The 17,002-nt window shown below is 37.7% G+C and overlaps 1 protein-coding gene across 8 annotated transcripts in view; it reads right to left on the bottom strand.

Moving 5' to 3' along the window:
* Window positions 1–17,002, bottom strand: part of KIF13A (kinesin family member 13A) — a 126,937-nt gene that overhangs the window by 16,979 nt on the left and 92,956 nt on the right. For 5 of the 8 annotated variants that reach the window (XM_066992080.1, XM_066992075.1, XM_066992077.1 and 2 more), the window contains 14 exons: window positions 12,790–12,952; window positions 12,002–12,142; window positions 10,232–10,381; window positions 9,514–9,678; window positions 8,696–8,869; window positions 7,998–8,149; window positions 7,758–7,890; window positions 7,491–7,637; window positions 6,495–6,533; window positions 5,045–5,144; window positions 4,831–4,957; window positions 3,731–3,786; window positions 2,356–2,480; window positions 1,328–1,504 (listed from right to left, as the gene is read on the bottom strand). In XM_066992080.1, the coding sequence (XP_066848181.1) occupies window positions 1,328–1,504; window positions 2,356–2,480; window positions 3,731–3,786; window positions 4,831–4,957; window positions 5,045–5,144; window positions 6,495–6,533; window positions 7,491–7,637; window positions 7,758–7,890; window positions 7,998–8,149; window positions 8,696–8,869; window positions 9,514–9,678; window positions 10,232–10,381; window positions 12,002–12,142; window positions 12,790–12,952 (1,849 nt within the window). The remainder of the gene's footprint in view (window positions 1–1,327; window positions 1,505–2,355; window positions 2,481–3,730; window positions 3,787–4,830; window positions 4,958–5,044; window positions 5,145–6,494; window positions 6,534–7,490; window positions 7,638–7,757; window positions 7,891–7,997; window positions 8,150–8,695; window positions 8,870–9,513; window positions 9,679–10,231; window positions 10,382–12,001; window positions 12,143–12,789; window positions 12,953–17,002) is intronic. The other 3 variants (XM_066992076.1, XM_066992079.1, XM_066992082.1) reach the window with 1 other exon arrangement.

The following is a 17,002-nucleotide window of genomic DNA, read 5'->3' as shown; positions in this document are numbered from 1 at the left end:
ATTATTGTTTTGATGATAATTATTTATGATGTTCTAAGAAAAAAAAGGTTGCAATGCAAAAATGTATTTTACCAAAAAAGCACATTCTCCAGGACAATAATTTAGTAAGCTCATTTTCAGCATTCACAATCCTTAGAGTACTTTTTAAAGCCTTGTAGTCAGCACAAAATGCTGTCAAGTTCAAACAGTAACAGTTTACTCCTGTTTTGCACTGAAGCTCTATCCTTGTGTGATAACTTGTAATTGAGGAACTGTGGCTGTAACAAGTCTCTAATGTGTGGACACCAACATTTCTCATTTTGTCAGCCACCTGTTAAATAAGCAGAAAATTCTTTTTGCTATAGCAAAGTGTAGATCTGATCTCTAGCCATAACTGGAAGAGCAGCCACAGTTTTCACTGTTATAGTCACAAACTTAGCGTGCGTCATTGTTAGACTAGTTAGCCCTTATATCACTAACTGTAAACTTAACTTTCATCTAATAAGGCATTTTAGACGAATGAAACTGACAAAGGAAAACATGCCAAATACAAAAAAAACACACACACAAAAAAAGCAAACAAACAAAATAAATAATCATAATTTAAAAAAACAGAATTCAGCTGTTCAGTAAGTTGCCTGGTAGTACAACAGGTGTTTTGTGTCCCACCCCTACTTCCCCCTCCTACTGCAAAATCTGAAGCAATTCTGAGATACACTCTTGGTCTCAATTGTCTGGGAAACAAAAATGAACATGATTTTAGAGAACATGTCATTGTCTAAACCCATGAAGCAGCAAAGCAAGGGGAACAGCAACCATTCTTGTTGCCCATGAAAACACCCTATTTGAGATCACCATGTAAAAATGGTAGAAAAAATATACATTTTGGTAGTGCTTGGAAACAAGCCTAGTTTGTAATTAACAGAGAAAATAATAAAGAGAAATGAAAAAGATGTATTGTGTTCACACTTAACATCTAAAGGCCCCAAAGCTGCTGTCAGGAACAGAGTGGGCTACAGTAACCCTATATTAGATAAGCTACTGCAAACTCCTCAAAATCAATGAACATTTAAAGTATACAACCGAGAGGGTTAAACCACTTTTTTTTTGTTGTTGTTGCAAAAGTAGTGCCTGTTACACTTTGAAACAAATCAGTTTGAAATATTGACAGGTCAAAAGGCTATACTAGAAGTGCACAGCATTACTGCAATCTATGCTAATCTGTTTTTCATTTGTTTTTAATAAGAATAGGAGACATGCAAAATGAAGCAAGCAGCTAAGAAAACACATTCATAAAATTAGGGATACCAAACAAAATTAGTAATAAAAGAATATATAAACTTATTACCTGTTTGTTATAAATATTGGCTGCAATCCTTTTCCGTAAAACCAGTTCCATTGCAGCAGGATGACTGAGCTGCACAGTAGTCTTCACTATTAAGTAAATCCTCTCATTTTGTGGAGTGACCCTGTTCAGGTACACTGAATCATGGACAGAAGAATCCCAAGCAGCAGTGGCTGAAACCTATGCAGACAAATCAAATGGAGAAAGGAAAGAAAAATCAAAGACTCAATCTAACAAATAATTTGCAATGATTTAATGTGGAGTAAAACAATTCTTTTATGAAAGAAAAATAAGTACCATTGACCAAAATGAATAAAACCACCTTTCCTACTAAGCAATCAGAAGCAGCACAAAAAAGGTGTTAAGATACCAGGAAACACGATAGGAAGCACAATCTCCTGCCCCAAAAGGAAGTTTTCACCCAGAAGGAAGCAGAAGAGAGAACAGAAGCGATATTGGAGGAAGAAAGAAATCCTACTGCAGATGTACTGAACTTGACATTTATTCTGCAAATGGACTCTTAAGCATTAGCCTGAGATGGCACAGAAAGCAGAAAAAATACAAGTTAAGCTCCAAAATGTACTCAGAACCATTCACTTCCAACAATTCCCCTTTTCTTTTTTTTTTTAATTTAAAAAGTAATTGTGTACTACAAAGAAAAAAGTTTTTTTTTTTAAACATTAAGTTTAGCCTAGTCAGCATAGTAAAGGAAGCAGTTTTATGTGAATAATTAGGAGCCTACAAGAGGAATGATGAAGGGGCAAGGAAAGATGAAAAAAGGAATTCTGAGTTAGGTGGCTGAATTAGACTTTTGCCAAGAGCAAAGACTTGCCAGCTCTACATTAAGGCAGGAGAGCTAACAAGTCATACCCTCTTAAATCCTAACCAAATAGGCCAGAAACTAAAAGCAGCACTTCTAATACAAAAACATAATCATAGTGATTAAATACATACAAGGAGAAAATAAAACATAAGAAGAAAGCTTTAATATAAGCTGCAGTTGTCAAGAAGGAGGCTTGCTAACAATTTACCTCTTCATCGCTGTGTTTTATGATCGGCAGATAAAAGAACGGACTCCCATGCTCCTTTGGTAGTATTGAGTTAACTCCTGATGCATGGGGACCTATAAGTTGTTCATTGGCACTGAGGTCATCAGCTAATGAAACAAACATGCAAAGAATGAAATGGTTTTGCACCAAAGGATATCAATATATGGAGGCAAAGTTGTAATACAAAGTTGTAACAAAATCCTACCCATATTCATAACACATTTAATCCTGATTAATCTTACTACTATGCATTATTTTGAAGATGGTTTCAGTATACAAAAGTGGGGAGGTAAGGCTGGACCAAGACTCCCTCTGAACATATTCTTACATGACCTAAACAGAATTCAGAACTACTTCTAGGTATTCAGGAAAGGAATTTACCCAGCCAGAAAGTTCCTGACTTATTCACCTGCCAGTCTAACCAGCTAATCTCTTAGGTAAATCAGTTCTGATGTATCAAGACAGACAACAGTGGTTCTGCTAACATTAGGCTTTTAATTAAACAAAAAAAGTGTTGTGCATTGATTCATAAACCTGTTTAAGTATCCTACTTCGCCTTCTATTTGCCAACCTCTGTTTTCAATGAAAAACAAAAACATTTCCTGTGAGCACAGAAGGAAAAAAGAGTATATATAATTTTTCAAAAGCAGCGTCTAAAGCGGGCATCGATGGGTTGCCTGTATAATCAAGCCTAGTAGCCCGCTTAAGTGCTGGATGTGACTAGGCTTGTGAATCCTTCTCTACTTTATGTCCAAGTTTATACTTACAGACTTACTTCCTAAACAGTCCTTAAATATACTGCTAACTCCAGTCTCTTGCTGCGTACAGTGTATCTGTGCTCTAAGAACATAAATCAATAGTCTTCCCTCATATAAAACTAAGTGTCTTCAAAGGGACAACACTCAGATACTCTAACAAAATGCTTGTTATGCTCCTAAACACACTCTTAATTAAGCCATCTGTTTAAACCTCTACAGATTAGTCAGTGGAAGAGTTGGAAGATTCTCTATCAGTACTTTAATGACGTGTGGATTTATACATCAAAACGCACACAGGATTTTCCTGTCTGCCATTCCATTTAAACAAAGCTTGCTCTTTTATGCACTTTTCTGTTGTATAACCAATCCTTGTACTGGTATGTTCCCTGATTATTATCTTAATTTTAAAATAGTTGTACTTCACACACAGAATCAGAAGAAAGTACATTCTACAAGCCATACCAGACAGACAGTGCCATTGCCAGGACTTTTTTATGTCTTCTTAGACATTTAAGATTCACTCTTCCATCTACCAATTTATTGATGCAAACTAATTCTTACTCTTTTCTTTAGTTTCTTAATCTGTTGTTACAACATACCATTCAAATCAAGGAAAAGGACAGGTATATGTGTTTCCATTCCTGCAGGTGGAATCCTGAAACAAAAACTGCTGTCAATACAGAAGGCAAATACAAACCTAAACTAATCTGGGCAAACAGTTCTCCATGCAAGTTTTGTATTAACTGTGACCAATGACTAAGGCTATCAAAATTTTGATGGCTAATTAGAGTGCCTGTGTTGCACAATGTTTTGTTTATTTCCACATGTAGCTAAATGTAGTGCTTTACCAAAACTTAATTCACACACCACAGTGCATTACAGGTTTAAACATCTTGCTCTGTTTCTTATAAAATAAACTAGCTGTAGTATTCTTACACATAAAGGTTAGCAATCTTTCAAACAAATGGATAGCAAACTCCTGGCAAGACATAGTCTTTATACCAATAAATATACTTCTAGCTACATGATCACAGCATACTTCAAGTGAGTAAGGGAAAAAATATCCTAAGTTTGAGAGGAAAAATTATCACTACATCATTCACCCAATGAAGAAGAGATATTAGCGTTATCAGAGACATCAGTGTACACTTGATTAGAGCTTTTATTTCTTGTCCACACTTCCACAAATTTAATATTACATTTCTAACTTTTCAAAGTCAGTTTCAACAGCCTTACTTAAAACACATATTTAAATGAAATTAAAGTTATTAGATATGTTTCTTCTGCTCCTTTTCAAATTTTCTTTTAAATGAGAATTTCTTCCTTCCTCACCCCAACTCAATGAAATGATGTGTTCTACAATAAATTTTTGAGCAATTGAGCCTTTTTTTTTGAAGGGAATCAAACTACAGGATAACTTTCTCAGAACTAAAAAAAAAAGTAAAACAGTATTCAATTCAAAGGCATTGTTCAAACCGTGAAAAGTTATCTCAAAACTCCTTTATGTAGTAAAGGAACAAGACAAACACTCATTACTTTCAAACAAGCACCTGACCTTCTAGCCTTATGCCAGCTCAGTGTAGTTGGAGGTATTAAAGGAAAACCTAGAAGGCTATAAAACATCTTAAGATTTTTACCTTTTAGTTTGCAACGTTCATGTAAAAACAGCTAACAACTCCAATGTTTTTTCTGAACTTACCAATTTGCAGGGGCACCGGGAATTCCACTGCCTGGTGCTGGAACCAACACCGCATTCCTCTCTTCCGTCAGCCCTACCCACTGCTCTACCAGCCGGGTTTCTCGTTCTATATCATCCTCAGATTTTTCTACAGTGAAAGAGGGTACTATTATAAGACACATTTCTGATGATATGGGGAATAAAGTACTTAAGAGAGAGATTTTAAGTTTCAAACCTTGCTTATTGCTGATCTTTTGAATCTGCTCATCTAAGTATTCTCTGCGTTTTATCAATGCATCAGACCATCTTTCTCGTACACAGTTTAAGTCTTCTTCCTAACATGGGATGAAAAATGGAAGTTATTAGGCTGTGTGGTTAAGATCAAATGGCAGTAAAGTTTGCGACAGTTTCATCAGAATCGATATTAAACAGCTTGCATGATGCAGAAAACTTTTTTCCCCAAATAACATGCATACTAATTAAGTACCTCATCACCCATGAACGGAAGCTTGTTTTCAAGTTTCATATTCCAAAAGGAGGAAAAGAAAATGTGACTACCTCAGCTGCTGAACAGAATTATACACCAAAGACTAATTACCCACAGAAGTGGCAATCAAACTTTTTAATCGCATATGGAATAGGAAAAACAGATATCATCAGTTGATCATAAGTTCTTCTGAAGATTAGATAGGTCAGTATGCCCTCAAACCTGCACAAAATTTCATTGCTAGCAGTTGCTATCAGTGCAATTAAAAGATTTCTCATGCAAACAAAACCGATCATGCAATCATGCTTTGTGGTATCACAGAAAATCTGGTTCATTCTTCTCTGTGATTTGTCAGGAAGCGCATAAACAGCCCGCGAGAAGTTAGTACCTAACTGGTATTTTTGAGTTTGCTGTAAAACCTAACCCATTATTTTATGGGATGTCAGCATTCTCACCTAACTGGTTTTACTTCCTTAAAAGCTGCCTACTAGAAATAAGACTTCAATGTAAAGGTCTGCCATGTGCTTTACGTTTTTAGGTATTTCTTATCCTGGCCCTTGCCATCTTTTAAATGATTCTTCTTTCAAGTTTTCTAAACTGTGACTGTCCTGTATTTACTTATCACACAAGGAGCCAGGCTCAAGGTTTGTTGGTTTGTTTTCATGTAGATGAGCTTAAAATAGAAAAAATGCTTCACTGAACTTCTGTATTCCCCACACTTGCATCCGCCACTCACTCTCCCACTAGCATTTCAGAAAACTGCACAACTTCAAAGGTTAAGACGTTTTCTTTAGAAAACAAAGCAAAAAAGCCCAATGCTGTATAATTTGGTTGAGAAAACCTTGTGTAGCTGCAGGGTGGTTTTTTTTTTGTTTTTTTTTTTCTTCCCTAAGATAGTCACTGGAAACTATTTTCATTTTAAATTAAAGTTTCTAAGCTTTTATTTACGTAGAAATTCATGTAGCCAGTTAGGAGAGCTGACTGCTGAGTAATTGAGAGAAGAGCACACTGTAAGAGTATAAAGTCACATGGTAAACTGAAATAGCAGTGTTTTATAGCCCAGGTAGCCTCTTAAATGCACAGCATATATTTCAAAGCTGCTTTTGCTTGCACCAGTATGCTTGTTCATTGGAAAGTTGCTGGCTATTAGCATTAGCTGTGCCCCATGCCACAGGATTGACAGCAACAGCAGCAATACCTGGTAACTATCCATATCACCACCATCCTCCTCCTCCTTCTGGTAGGAGAAAATACATTTTGTAAAACACAAAAGAACATGCATTTTTCAACAGAAAAATCAAAGAATTACCCCAAACCATGAGTACAAAAGCATCTTGCCACAAACAAACTTGTAAAATGTTAGAATTACAACACTCAGATAACCAAAGTCTTATTAACAGGTAGGATCAGACCTTTCTTCAGACTACAGCATCTCAGCCATGATTTTAGCGGTTACATTTAGTAAAAAAAAAAAACAGTTCATAGAATACAGTGCCAGGAAAAGGACTTAGCAAGCACATCATCAATATTTTCACTTTACAGCTTCATCTGTACTTAAGGCTAGAATTACTTGTGGTTCTGAATGTCTGAAAGCACCTTGCTTCCCTGGGTGACCTGTTCCACTTGTTCTTTGCTATCACTGTTAAAAGGACGCTTAATCTTCCATATGAATTCATCTAGTAGGAGCAAGAAGCCATTTATACTTCCTAAGACCTTTTTCTGCTAGCTTAAACAGTCCTTTTGAGTTCAGTAACGGCTATTTCTGATACTGATCAAGTAAACTGCTTGAAAAGATAACCAGTATCTCACTAAGACTTCCAACTCTTTTTTTTTTTCTCATTCCTTTCCCCTTAATTTTCACTGTCCCACAAGGGACAGAAACTAACCAAACTAGTAACCTAGTATTAATTTCACCTCTACAAGCAAAAAGTAAAAACAACTTCCACATACCTGCTGTCTTGCATATACCTAAATATTACACTTGGTTATTTATCAGTTATACATTAAGTTACAAGCATGAAAAAAAAAAAGCAGATATAGCACCCTATGCTCACATTATATGTATTAGACTCAAACAAATGTAAAACAGCAAAATTAACCTATCATGCCCTTTTGGAACTCTGTTGGGCAGGGTCTACAGCAGCAAAGCAAAATCAACAGAATAAATCAACGCATGATAAAGTAACTGTCTTACCTGGTAGCTGTCTAAGCCCCTTTGCAATTTCGTTGATCTGGCAGTCACACCACCTATGGAGACTGAAAGAATTGCTTCTACCATGAGAGGCAACGTTCCCGAATGTTGTACAGGTTTCACTGTCACCTGAACTCTGCGAGAATGACCCTGAGCAGGAAGGCAGCCAAGAGAGAAAGAAAGGCACAGAGGGAGAGAGAAACAGAGAGAAACTAAGAATAACATTAAGAATCAATGTAAGTATGAATTAAACAAGACGAAAAGACATACCTGCCTAAGCTGGAAAATCCCCCCTGTGTTTACATCCTTTGCCTGATGGAGTTCAACTGCAGTATACTCTCCCATCTCATTCAATTCTTGTATGGAAATCCACATTTCTATTCTTCGTGTTACTTCATTCCACCTAAAAAGATATACCAACAAAACTTAATGCTTACCTCACTGAAGTGATTTGCATGCCACAGGTATTAGAAAACCTTTGGAAAGCTGATAGAAGCATTTTATTTATACCTGTCTCTCAGTGTCCTACTTTTAGCATGAAGAGAATCAACTTCCCAAACAGAGGTGCCATTGCCTGTACATCTGTGACCCCACACCTCTATAGCAAGAGCTCCTTCTGAAATGAACTCCAAAAACTCCTCTGTGACATTCACCACATAGTCCTGGAAATGAGAAAAACTTATATCCAATCAAACGAAATAACAGCATCTCCTCAATTGGTTTGTAAGGACACACCAAACAATTATGTACTTGCATGGCTCAACCATACAGTTGGGATGATAAAGCTTGACTCTGGTCAACAGAGTTGTGAAATGAAACATCTCAGCAACTACTGCTTCTGCATACTGTATATCATGCTTGAAATTTTCCATTAAGACCACCTCACAGCTCCATTACGATTTTTAAAGTTACTGAGCTTACCAAACAGGTATATAACGATGTCATTCTATAAACTATAGTTCCCCCGTGCATATTAAAGATGACATTTAAACTTGTAAGACCATGACTGAAAAGAATGTTTTCATTTTTCTGCATTTTGAAGAGGTGATGAAGCGAAATATTATAGCACTTAAAGCATGTCAAAAGTCATTATTTATATGACTTGATTCCCTCCTTCTACCTCCAGGAAAAGGAGGCTTAAATTCTAAACAGCTTAGCTCAAACATGCCATCCCCTCGATAATACTATTTCATGCAAAAAATAACTACCTTACAGTGAGAGAAGGTCACTGTAAAATGAGCATCCTTGCTCTGAGGTGGAGGCACATCTGGATCTACCACTGGTGCTGCTACTGTTGACTCACATTGGTCCCAAAATGTGTATTGACAGAAGACAAAGTTGGAGAGACTAGGTGGCAGTCCGGTTGCTTCTTTTATTTTTACCTGAGGAGACAAGACAGATGTTCTCATGGTTATTTCTTCTACTGTAAACTATTTAAAATGAAGTATTTCAACCAAATTATCAACAGCTAAGAATTTTTAAAAGATAACTCCAATTGCTTTCTAAAGATGTCCATACTTGGGAAATCTGTATTTTGCATATACAAAAGTGCAGATGCAAGGAAAACTGTTACAGGCATCTCACTAGCCCACCCATACACATGCTTTCTTTGAGGTTGATACACTTGAGTGAAACACTTTTTAATCACAGAAAAAAATGAAATCCAGACGCTAACCATAGATACTACATTAGATAATCAAACAAATCACAGGAAGTGGATATATGGAAAAACTGTTTCCCCTTCTGTGTCTGCCAAGAAGGACAGTCCTTGTAATGTCAGTATTTGTGATGTAGACCTGTACGTACCAGAAGCTAATGCTACTTAATTCAGTCACGGGCAACCACAGCCAGTTAGACTGACATACACTGAACTGGAACCAAGAGTAGTCTCTCTCTTCTCCTTAGAAAATTTTCTCCTTTCTCTTTAGAAAATTTAAAGCAAGCAATAGCTTAGTAGTTTACATCAGACCGACTACATATTTACAAAGGTCTGAAACTGTTAAATCCGTCATGTGTTCTCACTTACCCTGCAGGAGAGCTTTTTTGCTCTGTGAATAATTTCTCCATTGTTATCCGTGACTTCCAGACTCCCACTCTCACTGGAGTTCTCAGATGAGTCATCTCCTTCTACTACACGTTCTGGGACAGACCCAGTGACTCGCATTACTTCAACATGCAACCGCCCTGCAACCTAAGGCAAGACAAACACTAAGAACCTAAGCAGAAAGGATTTAAAGACATGAAGACGGGAGATGTCTAACTCCAGGAGGTGAGCAGAAACTGGCAACTAGCACTGAACATGAGAACTGAAGAGCTCACAACTATCAAAGGAAAAGCAACAATGACAAAAAAGAAGAGAAAGGAATAAAAATAAATTGTTTGCATGCAGAACTACTGAGCTTTTTAATTCATACACTACAGAAGAGGCACACAGCATCATGACTGTGCATCAAAACTTCAGCATGCTGGTTTTTGCTCAGCTACCGAAATCGATACTACGAATTTTATTCTATTTTAGTATATGGACAACTTTAAACACTTAAACAGAAAACATATATATATCAATTTGCAAAGCAGTTATTCACTGAGAAACAAGTCAATAAGCCTCATTTGCTCATTAAAATATGGTGCATATTACTAAGTCGCCCAGCAAAAAAACATGTTACCGATGAATGAATGAACGTATGGATGCACAGGTATGAATGCACACCCCGGCTATACGTTACGGCACTATCTCACATTACCTCCCCCTGCTGGCTGATGATGGGCACAGCATACTGCAGCTTAACATCATAGAAAAGGCACTCCAAAAACACATTTGCCACGCCAATTAAGTTGTGATTCTCTTGTGCTTCATAAAAAGGATCACCTCTTTTGCCAATGAGCTTCCTTATCTGTATTAAAGAGCACAGAAGTTATTTCAAAAACTGCAAGCATTAAAATCAAAATTAAATAACTGCATAATACAAGATCATGTCACAAAACCTAAGTGACTACCATTCTTTTCTGTTCGTTCCTGTTAACACAAGCAGAAAGGGACTGGGAGCTATCAAAAATGTGTAATGAAATCTTTGAGATGAGACATTATACGATCCTTTCTTTACTACAATAAATAGTAATATGACCCACATTTTTTAGTAATGTCAAGGCAAACCAGACTTTACCATCAGCAAGTACAACAGACATTGCTTTCAAGAAGTTTCGCCTTACTTTTCTGCTCTGTTTACTCTTTTTAAATGAAAGGACAAATCATCTCCAGGATGAATAGCTGGTCTGGCTGCTGCTAGGACAAAATGGAAGGTGCAGGATGACTCCTGCTTAATCCTACAAGTGTTCCCAAGAATCCTCAAGAGCTGAGATCATGTCTGCAGCATTTTCTATACAAGTACCCCGTAACACAGCCACAAAGAATTCACATGGATTCCAGGCATGATATGCACACCTCAGTGGACATGTTAGCTCCTTCCCTTCTCCTCTTTCGTCTTCAACACACGTATTTGACCTATGTGCTTCTAAGTAGCATACAGAACACATGCATTATGCCCAACCTATGCTATGGAAAGAATAATTCTTCCTCAGGAAGACACGTTAATGTATTGAAAGGATGTGCTATCAGTTCTTACTAAAGTCAGCAGCAAAATCATCGTTTTCTTCAATGGGCACTGATGAAGTGCTTGACCTCCCCTGTGTCACAACTTTAGAGATTCACAATGCCCTGTCCAAGGCATGGAACAAAAGCACGACAGTTGTTCAAACATATTTGAGAATGATTCTTGATACAATTAATTCAGGTGCTCCACGTCAGCCATAAGACAGTAAGGTATACATCCTGTGTACTTCTACCTTAATACTTAGAGGACATCTTCTGGAACACCAAATCTCACATCTGTCTCTTGCCGGTAAACAAACAAGCTTTTGACAAGTCTTACACTCATTTCTAAAGGCTGACCTGTTATTTCTTAGGAAATTCTTAGGAAATGCCAGTTGGTTTTGACAGAGATACTGATGCAGACTAAATATTGATTTCTTCACTGCCTTAAGGTAGGGGGATATACAAATGAGATTATAGAATATTTCACACTTTAAGATCAAGTTCTGCCCCATTCATGTGTTCAGCACCTTAAGCATATCTAAGCAGTGTGAGCACTCTCTAGTCATCCTAGCTAGCTTTGACACAAACCACATTTTAATCATTGTTTCTAATGCTGTTTGCTGTTTCAATTCAGACTAGTGCCCATCTGCATGGCAGCTGTATTATGGCAGGTAAACATATGCTCTTACTGGTATCATGAGTCACTAGCTCAACACAATTACATCGGAGAATAAAACTTAGGATAAGATGTAGCTCTGTTTTACTCTGCATGGGCATTTTGTTCACAGCTGTTTGGGTTTTTTTAACCGTAGTGCTGTATCCTTCAATATACGAAGTCATCGCACTTTATCTATACAACATACTACAAGGGGTTAGAAGAAAAACTCAGTCCGTGATCCCCTTCAAAAAAAAAATTTAATACCTCAGGAATTTTCTCCTTCCACTCTTGATAGAGGTCTCTCATGTCAATCAATTTGTTCTCTAGTTTCTCAATAGTCCACACTTGAGTAGCTTTTCCTTTTCTTCTCACTTGAATAGCAGGCTCGCTCACTATTGCACCCCTCTAAACCAGAGGAAAAAATAATCACTGAAGGAAAGGTGCAAGCATGTAAGTAGTTTAACCTTTCACTCAAATTGTGCTCTTAAAAAGGAATAAAATAAAGAGCATACAGCTTCCTTCTGTGTGCCAGCCATAGCACCTTTGTCCTCAAACAGAGCATACCCTATACATCCCTGAAGATCCAGACCTATTTGTTCATTCAGACAACTTTCATTCACACAGGATCATTAACAACGCTCTCAGTCAAATCACTTATGACAGGTGTATTATTTTAAGTGCTATTTATAGCAACACTACTAGAAAATCCTAAGAAAAAACATAAAGGATATTTAACAGAAACTGGTAATTTTTGCAAACATAACTAAAATGCAGCATTCTACTTAGGTTTTACAGCAACAGAACACAAATGTCTGCTCACAAACCGCATGCACATATCCCTATTACTACACACTTGAAAGAACAGGAGGAGCCATACTTAATGCTACAATCCCATTTTTATCTTATTCACTTTCAATACAATTAAAATCACACAGCACCCATGTTTTGCCTACATATAATCCAACAAAAATAATATTTTATGGCCTAATTACATCTACACGTTTTGAATTAGACATAAAACTATTTCATTTTCCAGCACTGTTTGTTATTACCTTTTTGTTGGCACTGAGGTTTTCAGCAGGGATTTGAAGTGTTACTTGATAATCTGTTAGCTTACTCATTTCTTCTGCTAAGAAGTTTGCTTCTCTCACCAGTGTATTTGCTTTCACTATCTGCTCTCGAAGTTTAGCCAGGCTCTGTCGAAACAATTCATCCCTGTGGTGCAGTGGGTAACATGAAAAATACACAGAAACCTATTTCTATTATTGGAAAGCTGCAAATAGAGGTGCTAATAAAGACTTTTATGAAGCAAGAGTAAGGAGAAACGCCATAATGCACTATGCCAGCAAACGTAAAACAGTGTTGGACAGCTTTATTGGGGAAGAACAATGATCACATATTAAGCAAATATATTATGTATATGCCCAAATAATTAAGTAATGCCCAAATAAAAGGGCACAGTACTATGACAGCTGTTTCAGTGATAATTTGTTAAAAGCCCTAGGGATATTCTTAACTTTCAAGAAATGAAATAATTGCAGCTGTCTTTGCCTTTAATCTGTAGTCATGTTCAACAGAAACTACCAGTCCCAACGTGATTCATCTTGATAAAAACTGCTTTTCCTCGGATCGTGATGTTGGAACCTGCAATCACTGAAGGCCACCGCTTTATGTTACAGCTAGGGCTCTGCAGTGCTCCCCAGAAGTCCCCGCATATACTTAAGCCATCTCAAGCATGAATATTAAAAAACACGTTGAGTCCTATTTACCAGAAGCACCTTTTACCTAACAGATGAGTGAGCACTGGTTAAAGCTCCTGCACTCTGTACAGTTAACAGTCTCTGGACAAGTTCCAAAAAGGTTTCTAAGGCCTGTCTGAGCAAATCTCTTCTAACCTAAAACCTGGCAAACCTGCTATGACACATACTATACCTCCACCTGCAATACTGTGTGATACATTCTCACCTGGGGATCTCATCTTTATTTTGCCTTTTAAAAGTATCATGGTCATCTTCTGAGGAAATGGGAAGTCCCCCTTTCTGCCTTTCCTGTAATCCCACTTAACTGCGCTCCATTATCTTCTGCATAAAACTCATGATCAAATTTCAGATTTTTCAGTGACCAGCACTCCCCTGTATGAATTTTCATCTTTTCTAGGAAAGTCCTACTAAAACCTAGTACATGTTGTGTACATATACTTCTAATTTCCATGAAATATACTACATCACAGACAACCCTTAGGAGGAATAAATTAACTCATGGGTCTTGCTGTGAATACAGGCAAAATTTGCCTATTTGCTTTTACTCAGATAAGCTCAGATCTTTCACACATCTTTATTGTACAAACCACAAATTGCTGTTAACATGCCTTTTAATCCCCAGAAGATTTCTTCCTGAGTGGTTATCTTTTTTCAAAATATCCCAAAGGAACAGCCTGGGTAATTCAAAGTGCACTCTGATTTTTCCCTGATACTGTATCAAGGTGACAAGCAACTAGCAGCCTTAGCAGGCAGCTCTGAATTTTAGTGCCTTAAACATGCAAAAACGTGCACCTTTGTCTCTCCCCCCTATCTGGCCTAAGTTTGCAATAATGGTGGGTTTTGCTGGATCTTAAATAGTTGGTATCATTAGCAGATTTTAAATCCACTTTCTCCTTATCTGCTCCTGGTGTTACACATAAAATTCCTTTCCTGTTCCCTCTTGCTTCTGTTACCCAGGCTGTCAAGATTAAGTGAGTAACTCTGGCCCCTTGGGGTGACAAATTCCCCAGACAGCTCTAATTCTGGATTCTCCCAGAAAATGAAGATAGTCGAGAATTACTCACTAAACAGTGCTTAATGCTGAAAGTACGCTGCACCTGCAACCACTGCGAGACAGCTGCCTAGCTTGAGAAACAGAAGCACGCTTTGATCTCTAAGTGTGTTAAGAGGCATGGGATTCAGCTACAGCCAGTCCCTTCCTTGAGTCAGGAAACCTGCATCTGGCTACCTCTGTCTGGGGATGCTCCCACACCAATCTCTTCTTAGCTAGATCCTTGAGAAAGGAATGGTTTAAGACTATAAGGAGGACTTAGGAGTGGTAATGGTAGCTCAACCAATTATTATGGGTAGTTCTCTTTACCTTACACATATTGCAGTTGTCTTTTTCTGCAGCTGTGGCAGCATCCTTCCAGAAACATAGCTAAAAACAACATGTTTCACACCGTATTTTCTTAATTTTTACTACATACAACACATATGGCAAGCTCCATCAGGGTATTAGCCAAAGTAAATATCCACCGAACATGAAATACTGAAACAACTGTTAGCAAACCTTTAAATGTGACACTCATGAAGTGTCACTGCAAGTCTCTGGGATTCCCAGTGCCAGGTACAGAATGCTGACTCCAAATGAACTAAAGCTCTGCTCCAGTACACCCCCAGCCCCACTCCAACAGATAAATTCGTTCAAAGTTACAATGGATTTACTTCATGTCAGCGGGCTTTAACTCTGCATATCAGGTATCATCTGTCTTTCCACAGTCAGCATAAAGCTAGAATCAACAAACCCTGTAATGTGTTCTAGCTGATCTGACAGATACAACCATGTGCTTAAATCTGATGCTTATCAAATTCCTTCCACTGGCTGATCCGATAGAGCTCAGCTCCATTAGCAATGGCAACAGAACAACAGCTAAAACTGCACTCATTAAATCCTGTAGAACCCAGAGACTTGTCTCTTTCACATGTTCTTCACATTGAGTTTTCCCTTGTTTTCTGCACTTTTTGCCCTCTGGCCAGTTGGCTGGCGAAAACCCTCTCAGAATTTTGTGCCACGCTTTTACAAAAGAAATCCCTCAAATATATTTCTTTTTTAGTAAGACTCAAAACTTTTTGCTTTTTTTCCAAAGCCCAAGACTCTTCTAGATCTAAAAAAAAAACAACAGAAGTTATACCTAAGAGATACATAAAGCATTCACCCATGAAGTCCAGAGCCAGAATGCTTGTCAAAAACAACTTCGAACAACTACTGAGGAGAGAAGGCTGGTAGAGTCCTTAGCCTTGATACCATTCCGGATTCTCATTTTTATGTCATTCCATGGTCATGGCATGGGGTTAATTTTAAGACAATCAGTTGCAATTTATTCTTGTCAGCTCTCAGTGACAGGCAAGAAGATGCTTTTTTTGTTGTTGTTGTTTGTTGCTGCTTCTTCCTTTCTGTTGCATCTTTTATAGGTATTGTTTCTTTAACCCATAAGCCCAGTTTTCATCTCTGCTACTGAAATGGGTCATCAATGGATTTCTTGATGGCCTTGCTGTGCTTAAAGCAGTACTGAGCAGCAGTGATTCTGAGCGGAGCGTCTTTTGCTTCACATTCCTTCTGAACCACTAAAACAGCCTGCAAATCACAACCATGACTCTGCAATGCTTTACATTCAGTTCACAATACAATGATTCTGTTTTTAGCTGTTACGGGGGCAAACAATTATTTTAATTAAAGTTGAAACAGAGCAATGCTTTTCTCCCTATGCTTGCCACGGAAAACATTCTAGTTGTCATTGCTGAGTGTGTGAACAGATTGCTTTTTTTTTTTCCATGCCAAACTTGGCAGAAATTACAAAACAAAAGCTCGCATAATAACTAGACCAAGATCTGTTCTGTTCTATTTTTAACATTCTGAATTTGAAAGCTGCAATGCAATCTTGGCTTCCTTTATTTAGTCAGACTTCTCTTGTGCATGGATTAATTTATTTGTGGTGGAGGATAAAGCAAAAATAATTGAAATAGGAAGGAGCATTCAAACTCTCTGCATATAGAAAAAATGTTGAGTGAACAATGAAGCTTCTGTTTTAAAAGAAGACATATTTCAAAGATGCTTGCAAGTACATGTACATAGAACATGTAGTCATTCTTCCTGCTGAACAAACCCATGGACAGAATACTCATTTGTACACTTAAGACCTGTCAGCAAAAAAAATGGTCTTGCTAGCTGACCCTAGAACTTCTCTCCAGGGAGCTGATGTCTTTCTCACTCCAGTGATACCGAGTGCAAGCTTCTCTCTTTGTCAAGATGCAAACACATACGTGCTGCTCAAACTCTACTCACAACTTTCTGGTCTGCTTTTTAAACTTTCCCTGCAAATCACATCACGATCTTTCACCAGGGCTTTGTTCAGGTGCAACGCTATTCCTTTACAAAGAGGTTCCTGACTTTTCACCTCATTGCAAGCCTTTTCTTCCTAAACAGCTCAAACATACTCTGTTTGACTGTTCTCAAACATAAAGT

This window comes from Anser cygnoides, chromosome 2 (assembly GCF_040182565.1).
Source record: "Anser cygnoides isolate HZ-2024a breed goose chromosome 2, Taihu_goose_T2T_genome, whole genome shotgun sequence".
NCBI classification, from domain to species: Eukaryota; Metazoa; Chordata; class Aves; order Anseriformes; family Anatidae; genus Anser; species Anser cygnoides.
Note: the sequence above shows the minus strand (reverse complement) of the source record. Positions and strands in the feature narration are given on the sequence as shown.